A 9,802-nucleotide genomic window follows, 5' to 3' on the forward strand; every position below is an offset into this window, starting at 1 on the left:
AAAATTTCCAGAAGTATTTGGGATTTGATATTACATTATTCTGAACATTTTTTAAATATGTAGAATAGTCTATATGTCTTAGATTTTTGTATTTAGTTCTTAGATTTGAACATTTTATGTAATTTGAATAAGATTTTAAATATTTAAAATTATAATGAGATTTTTTTTTTTGATTAATTAGTGATTTAAGTTCATTACTAAACCATATAGGATATGAAGAGTTGCGTTTAATGTAAGTTGGCACAAAGCTATTAATTATGTTAGATAATAACGAGTAGAATAATGAAATATTTGATTCTATATTATTATATACCTAGGTACTGGTTAATATGATCTTTTAAAAAAATAAAATGTCTCGATACGCTTGTTACTTAATACTTAGAAATATGATTTAAGTATAGGCAAATGCCGAAGTCATTAATAGTATGTTATACCAAAATACGCTTAAAAATATCTTTCGGAATATACGCGTCTCGCTTGTATTATTATTGCCGCGTATAGATGAAGTCGCCGGTTCGTAAAAAAAATTAATATCGACTTCGAAGAGCGCACTGGTTTTGAAAATATAAACAAATCAACTTTTTTTTTTTTTTCGAGATTCTCGTACAAAACCTGTGGAAAATATTCCCAGAGCACGTGTGTCGCTCCGTGTATACATAGCACATATAATATGATATATACAAATATACAATACATAACACATATATTGGTATTTCCTTCGGCGGAATCGCAACCGAAAACCACAGTTCCCATATACCACGCACGTTATGAGAACTATACGTACACAATATCGGAGACGACAATGTGGGGAAAATTTAGCATTGGCTTTTTTTTCTACACTTTTTCACACTATCCCCTTGTACGGTATATTGTCTGCAGTAACATAATATAGTCTCCGCCGCCGCATTCCGTTCCGGCGCTGTTTATCATATCGTATCGTTATAATATTAATTCTACAATTATAATAATATTGTGACGGATAGTCGCTATAAATTTATTTGTTGGTGACACGGGGAAAAAAACAGTAGACACTTCGCCTCGTGCAATATGCGCGTACATGACGTATAATAATAATATTATTGCACACGACTTATGGTATGTGCAATGTATATATAATAACATTGTACATATTATAATATAATATAAAGACGACAACGCCGCCCCCGTTTCCAGGACAATATTATTATTATTATTATAACAACGTACATAAATTAATAATTATTATAATATCGCGACAGTTTGTTTTGCTGCAGACCCAAAAAAACATAATATTATTTACACATATTATTATTATAATATTGCTACGTATTACTCGAGGATTTCGAGTCGTTCGCTGTACATTCACACCGCACATTTATACCCATAATATTATACACACAGGAACGTGTCACGTGACACGTATATAAATCTCTGGAACTTTATCCGGCGGACATCTGAAGTTTGCGATGGCCTCTTCGTTCGGAGTACGTATTTATTTTCCTATACGCGACGACGAATATGATTATGATACAATATCAGCACAACATTTATGCGAAAAATATGCAATTATTATTATGATTATAATTATTATTACGTATGTATTTATAAGTGGCCTGTACAAAACGTATATAGTATAACATATTATATCTGTGCACAATATATTATCCGCCGACATGCGCATTATGTATGTATTTTTTTAATCGTCGACGTTTATCTAATTATTTAGTGACATATATTATAAGAGTGTTTAGTCACGGTGATTAGTTGCGCAGTGTGGAAACTGGAAAGCGACGGTCTCGGACGAGATTTTCAGATAGATAAAAATGTCGTCCTCTGTCTCTGCAGATCGTTTTAATTACGGTACATCCACCCGAGCATAATATACAATAATAAACATATTATGTACTTGCGCCTCAGACACGTTAAGAAAAAAAAATATATATTAACGTAAATTCAATGCTTCGGTGTCTCGTGCAAATGGTCTAAAAAACCAAAATTAATTTTCAAACCAAACACACTGGTGTCGCCGGTGCGGTGTAATGTTTATATTTTACAGTAGTTTACATTTTTTTTTGAAAGGGTATATAATTTTAGTCCGATATAACATAATATAGAAATTACATTGGCTTTTAAAGACGTTTTTTCGAACTGCTCCACATAATTCCCAATTAAATTACCATAAATGCGTAGGTTCTATATTTGTATAAATACTGCATACACACGAAAATATATTATTATCATCTCATCTAACGCGCACTAGGTACATTATTATTAACTATTTAGTGTATAGGCAATATGTGTAATTTCAATGAGCTATTTCATTGCGTTTATTCGGCAGTGTCGCCTGGGGCAGCAATTATTAGATATTATTTACATCAAAACTATAATAATATATAGGAAGACACATACGATCAATCCAAAAATAAATTTCTAAGTTCGAAACATTTTTTGTATACTAATAAGTAATAATAATATATATAATATATATTATTTATTTACCTATATACTACACTCTGCCAGTTTAGTCCTAAACTGTTTGTCCCCGTCTTAGTAGAGCATTATAATTTTTTGTATAATTCAAAAGGTTTATAACTTACAAAAAAAATCAAAAACTAAAATATAAAAAAATCTTGAAGCCTTAGATAATATTCTTATTATTAATGGTACTATAAATATAGGTCAGTTCACTCATAATATTAAAAATAGCAGAGTAAAAACGAATTTTTCTGAACTTAAAATTTGTTTTGTGATGCGTTAGTAAGACAGATCTGCCTATCAAGATACTTGCGACACTTGTACATATAGACATATAGTTATTATTTTTATTTTTTGTATTAATGAATAATGGATAAAGAAATAATATAAAATTTTAATGGTTTCAAAAGTTATTTAATGTTCTTTTTTTTTTTTAAATAAATAATATAATATATTATATAGTTTTTATTTATTTAGGTTATAGAAACTGTTATAATTTATAAAACTATAAAAGTAAACATTGATATACGTACTCCCACTTAAGAGAATGTGGTATGTGATTCAGAACAAAGCATAATAATCTAAATTATATTGGTATATTGTTATTAATCATCATAATAAAGTTATAGTTAATAAATTAGGTTTTGTTTTTTTATTAGTTATTATACTTATTAAGTACCTACTTAAAGTTTATGTCATATTATACCTATAAAAATCAAAAAATGAGAAATTCACAAACGTTTTATTTTTTAGAATGATGATATATTTGAACTAAATAGAAGTAAAAAGAAAGCCGAATCATATTTAGATGAAAAACATATAATGTCCTTGGTGAACCATTTAACCAGTACGTTGTTAAAACACGAACCCGACGATCCAGTAGAATTTCTCGTGAACCAAGTGGAAGAAATAATACAATTCCGGGATCACAGTGGCAAACCGCCACTTCTGTTCAGCGACAACGATTTAACAAATATTTTTAAGGGTGTAGACTATTTCAATAGTGGTACGATTGATCTAAGTGAATACTTCACTGGTGAGTTTAAATAGCGGCAGAATATTTGATACGCGATTACCGTACATACAATAATCAAAAAGTTTAAAACATTTATGGGAAATAAAATTGGTAGTAGTACATCACATAAACAAATTTACTCGCAACTCGATGCCGATAGTCTATCAACAGCTACCAATCTCGCTCAATGCTATAGGCCAAGTCGTCTACTAGCCGTGTGATGAACACTCGCTGCTCACCCGCGAACAAATTTAACGACCTACTTTAGTCGCTATACTCACTGGCTATTTCACTCTCTGGAGAGTCAAATCGTTATTTGTGTTATCGTCTATCGACATGTCTGTAGAAAAATCAGTAAGTGGGCAAGATAGTTGCGACTAGTACTATAGAGTATAGACTATAATAGACAATAGTGAGTAGTGACTATCAATAGTCGTGAGTCGTGACCGAGCGAGTTTAATACTTAAAGTGTAGTCGGACTAGTCACTAATATATATGTACACACCGGTAGTAAATTCTCCCAATTGTAATCCATATGCGTTAAATATAAATAAGTATATTTTTTTATTAAAGAAATAACCCTCGGCAGCTTGGCCATTGGGATAAAAGAAATAAGTATATTATATATTCATGTACAGACATATCTACCCTAAACGTATTACTAAACAGTAAACATTAAATAGAATTTGTTGATTTTTATTATTTTATCAATTATAAAATAATTATAATATAATATATACCTACTATAATATACAACTATAATACTTAGGGCCGGGATTGTAGGCTGATTATCTGACACCTATTAAAAGACACGTATCTAAGTTTAAAGTTTTATCAAAATCTTTAATCAAGATTTGATAGATCATCTGGAGAGTGGAGTTGATTATTAGTTGTTATTTATTCGGGGTTCGAATTAATATAGATTCATTCATTAAGCAATATGAGCACAGCGTATAGTAAAATAAATGACTAGGTAATTATTAACTTAATAATGATGTAGGTACCTGAATACTATTTTGTTAATTGTTTTTATTATATTTTTGTATGTTATTATAATATTGTTACTATAGAATAAATGTGGGTTATACTTATACAATTTTCTTACAAATTGTACGATTATACCTACCTATTTATTTATTATTTTCGTTGACTAAAATAAAAAGTCCAAATCCAGATGATCATTAGTATTGTATTATTCCGGAATATAAATATTCTATAATAATAATATTACTTTGGGAATTTAAAAATGTATTTTTATTAATTTGATGTCAATGATTTATTATTTATTATTTATTATTTATTATTTTATTAGCTATGAAGATGGTAGGATTGAATGAAAACGAATTTAACCAGAATCCACAAGTGGACGAAACAAATCGAATTGAATGTAAAACATTCATACACGAGACGTAAGTAAAATATATTAGTACCTACTATATACTTTTAAGTTTCATAAACTTTACCTAAAATCTCATGAACTAATATGAACAACTAAATAGTTATTATTTTGAATAACAGATATTAACTATAGGTACCTATTTAAGATTTCTAGTTGATTATACAAAGATAATTAATATGTTCCTATATTTATTTCTGAGTTATTATTATTATTATTATTATATATTGTAATTACCTAAGTGAGAAATTCATAATATAAGCCAACGAACATTACATGTCACTTTAGGAATGAACAACATAGATCTGTATAATTACTAATTATCTTTGAATCATTCATAAATTACTTGAAATAATCGATATATCTACCTATAAGTTATTATGTATCAATATTTTACTTATATTCCTATTGTGTCGCAACTTAGGTCTATCGACAATAATATTCTATGTAGATTTTATAGAAATTAATAATATCAACTGAGGAGGATTTTCTCTTATATCATAATTTATAATATTATGAAATTCAATTAATAATACATTTTCTATAGTATTTTATTCTTACATGTTTAATAGTTCAGACAACATATTTTGATAATATGCAGTATCACGATGTTTAAACCTATTTATTAACCTTGGGCATATTGTCATATTGAATTCGTCAAACGATAGACAATATGGAATTTATTTCATTTAAACTATATTTTTATAATATATAAAAATTGCATTTATATATTTTAAACTATCGTTAACAACGTTATAATAAATATAGTTCATTAGGGAAATTGTGATTATCTTATGAGTTTAACCAATTATAATATACACGTCATGTTTAACTACGGTATTTTTTTCATTACCCAATAATATGTTATAGCTGTTCACGTTATAATAAAACATATTTTTTTAATAATCCAAAGTATATATTATAATACTATATAAACATTAGAAGTATACATATATTTTAGAATATTATACGGGATGATAAAAATTATTTTATTCCATATTTTACAGAAAGTTTGCGTTAATAAAACAGATGACCAAGATGATACAGTAAACGCAATGACGATAATTATGGGACACATCATGTACAAACAACATGAGCGATGGACATGTAATTGTTGAATTAGTTAGAAACTTATTTCTTCGAAAATATATTACATAATAATAACGTTAATGGTTCTTTTTTTTTTTTGTCTACCGCCTGTTGTACACATCACCGTATAATAATAATATATATTTTATATTGTATACGCGCAATGGGTCTCTTGGGCCTCTTGACGGTTTACACTTTCGTAACGGTGGGTTGGTTGAAAATACATTTTTTTTTCAAAGCCCATTTAATATAGATATACAGTCGCGTCTTCATCGAACGAATCCCCTGAACACAATATTATATTATACGATGTGTATGGGCAGTGGGCACTTACACTGCGTGTGGAATATATCACAACATTCACAACAATAATAGAATTTTCGAGATGTACATGTACCTACGCACAATATAATACATACACATGCTTACATATAGGTACATCGGTCGTTAAAACAAATTCAATTGTATCGATATTTGTACAATGCTCGTCCCTTTGACCCCCTTTGTGAAACATCCCCCGAATGCGACTATATATTATTATATCCGTGAACGAGGAAAGAGTGACCTAGTTTCTGAAACGATTATCCCAATTTGTCACGGTGACCAAAGCATTTGTGTACGAAAACATGTTCTTTTTGTGTTCGTATTATTAATATAGTATATACTATATATAGGGGGTCAACAATGACTTGACCCCAGCAAAAGGGTTGTTCGGAATTTTAAGCGGAACACAATAAAAATCGTTTCCCATTTATGTTATATTTACTTATATATGGGAAGAAATGTTTTGTACTTGTACCGCTGGGTCTGTAACAAGACCCCGTCGCTTTTGATGGAAGGTTTGAACGATGTGTGAAACAGTATACTGCTTCTAACATGTTTATGACCTGGGAGCCTAAAAACCTAAAAAAAAATGTATATATAAATATTATTACAAGTTGTAAAACTGATTTAAGTCTGACAAAAAAAGAATGTTATAATAGAATCCATTACCTGTGGAATAATTTGAATTTAGAAAAAAAGTATCCAGGCTATTGAAAAAATTATCTTTAGGTATATATGTAACATTATTACATTTTCTATCAATTTTCATATTCATACATTTGTGAAAATGTACAAATATAATTTACAAATATGTAAATAATAAATTTTACTGGACTACAGTTTTATATATGAATTTTTAATAGCTTTAGAGTTTATAGGTACCTAATTACGAATTTACCAATTATTATCATTAATGATGTAGTTAGGTATTTATTTTATATGTGATAATAATTATTATAATATTGACTAATGACTATGAAGTTCAGTTTAAATCGTATTCCCCGTAAGTAAATCATTAATATCATTCTGTTAACGAATATATAACCTAAATTGTTTATTAACACACATATTAACACATATTAACATATTGTATTGTAATATTCTATTTCTATATATAATCTATGTAGGCATATAGTTAATATCTTTTTAAACATTATAGTAAGCGATTTCTTCATCAACAATTATTTTTTAAATGATATCATTAAGATAATTATAAGATTTTTAATTAAAGTCAACTAATATTTAATAATATTTTTTACAATTTATTCTGTAATTATCAGTCACCAAAACGTGGATTTTATCTAGAAATTTAGTTAAAACCAATTTGTAATATTACCTTTCCAATTCCCATGATGGATTTAAATGCATACCGACGCTTGCATACAATATTATTTAATTGATACATACATTTATAATATAATTCAAAATTACGATTACAAAGTAAGATATTATTAATTCTTGTGGAATATTTTTTTTACATATTTTAAACTTTTAAATACGAAATTGAATTAACACAATCATTTATATTAGTGTGGCATTTCTTTGGTTACTTTATTTTTTTTAATAATAGCTATTCCAATACCTAACCCTAACCTATGTTTGTTGACTGTTGTAATAGTGTAATAGATATTATTAAAATCAATTGAAATGTTTGTTTTTATATAAAATATTATTTTACAATCTTTTAAATGATTTAAATCCTTTAAAAAATCTAATATAAGTAGTTTAATATTTTTCACTTGAAGTCGTATAGGTACAACTAGGTGCTTTTACATCAATTATTATCATATATATGATTAATATAGTGATTACGAAGTTTATGAAATTATATTAGCATTGTAAATATTTTTATAATTTTGTATTAGTTAGGTATTCTTGTGATTTTAATAAATTCTTCCATTTGGTATTTAGTCAAGAGGACTAAAAAGGTTCTCGTAGCCCGTAGGTATAAATGTATAATTATAATATTAATGTGATCATTTGTATATAGATTATAGGTACATTTAGTAGTTAGTAATCTTTAAAACGATACGTTGCAGGAAACGTTAATAAAATGATAATTGAATATAATTGTGTTTGTTAATTCATAGAAAACTGTGCGATTATCATTGGATTTGTAAATAAATTACAAAGTAATTTTTCAATGTACCTACAAATAAACAAGAGTTTGTATACCTACCTATAATAGGTATGTACTACGAAGATATTAAACTAGATATAATACCTGAATCATAATATATTTAAAATTCCGTTTAGTTATTGATTACCATACAAAATTGTTAATTATTTTTGCTAAATAATATATTTCATAAATGAGAAACAAAATAAAAACACCAAACAATGTACACGTGAAACCAAATACCTATTCATGGCGTATTTTATTTATATAGACTATAATATATACGTTTATATATATTATATACCTACAACAGTACATGGATTCTATACATTTTTACTGAAGAGTGAAGACAACTATTACAAATGCGTTTTACAAATGCATATTAATCTCATTTAAATTATGTTCACTCAAATTATACCATTATACAAAATATACAAATTAATGATATGCCAGTTCGTTAATTTAAAAAACTAACTGCGACCCACAAGTGAAACTAAACATTTTAATTAGTTTGAATCAGCCTAGTATAGATAATATCTATGATATAAACGTATGGTAATTTTATGATATTTACATACCCAAAGAATTAATTTGACAATAATAATCGAATTTTGGATCTATAGCCATTGCATAGTTAAATGTGCTTATAATTTTTGATAAAAAAAAAAAGAAGATAATTTATAAATTATTTAATGATTTAAGTACATATATAATTTAAGTATATATAATGGAATTCAATAATTTCTAACATTATGTGTTATGCCAATATATTATAATATATATACCTACCTACTGTATGTATTATAACTCAACGTCCAATGGTAAGATATTAAGATTTCACTCTAAAGAGAAACTGAAATGCCTACTAATAAATGACAAATTATACAATTTTTTGATTAACCATCAATTAAAAATTCCATTCTTAACTCCATTATAGGTACCTATATGTCATCAATCACCGTTCACCAGTTCACCTCCCTAAAAATCTGCCGAGGAGACTTAAAAGAACGTGATGCACCTGAATAATATTGCAGAAAATAAACCAATTAATTATTAATACGTTTGAGAACCGTTAAAATGTTGATGTTAAAAATCATACTCAACATTAAACAGAAAAAAGTTGTATTAATAATAATGCGCATCATCAACTATACTTAGGTACCTACCTAAGTATATTATATTTTTCAAAATGAACGTCAATAATGAATAAATACATATTAATGTATTATTATAGGTACTTCTAAATATTTATCATATATAAAAATTAAAAATAATTATAATCATTTTTAGAGCTTTGATGAATTACATGCAAAGCCATAGAGATATTGAGTTAGGTAATATAATTTTAAATAATTTATTCAGAGAATAATTTATTATTCATAATTTCAACCCTATAGTAATTACT

The 9,802-nt window shown here is 27.0% G+C and overlaps 1 protein-coding gene across 1 annotated transcript; it reads left to right on the top strand.

The window, feature by feature from the left end:
- The first annotated feature begins 1,221 nt into the window (after window positions 1–1,221).
- Window positions 1,222–6,035, top strand: LOC100576031. The gene is made up of 4 exons (XM_003242962.4): window positions 1,222–1,463; window positions 3,208–3,490; window positions 4,782–4,878; window positions 5,873–6,035. Exons 1-4 carry the CDS (start codon window positions 1,446–1,448, stop codon window positions 5,913–5,915), a joined length of 441 nt encoding a protein of 146 aa, XP_003243010.1. The 5' UTR covers window positions 1,222–1,445; the 3' UTR covers window positions 5,916–6,035.
- The last annotated feature ends 3,767 nt before the right edge of the window (window positions 6,036–9,802 follow it).

The sequence above is a fragment of the Acyrthosiphon pisum genome, chromosome A1 (genome assembly GCF_005508785.2).
Source record: "Acyrthosiphon pisum isolate AL4f chromosome A1, pea_aphid_22Mar2018_4r6ur, whole genome shotgun sequence".
Classification (NCBI taxonomy): domain Eukaryota; kingdom Metazoa; phylum Arthropoda; class Insecta; order Hemiptera; family Aphididae; genus Acyrthosiphon; species Acyrthosiphon pisum.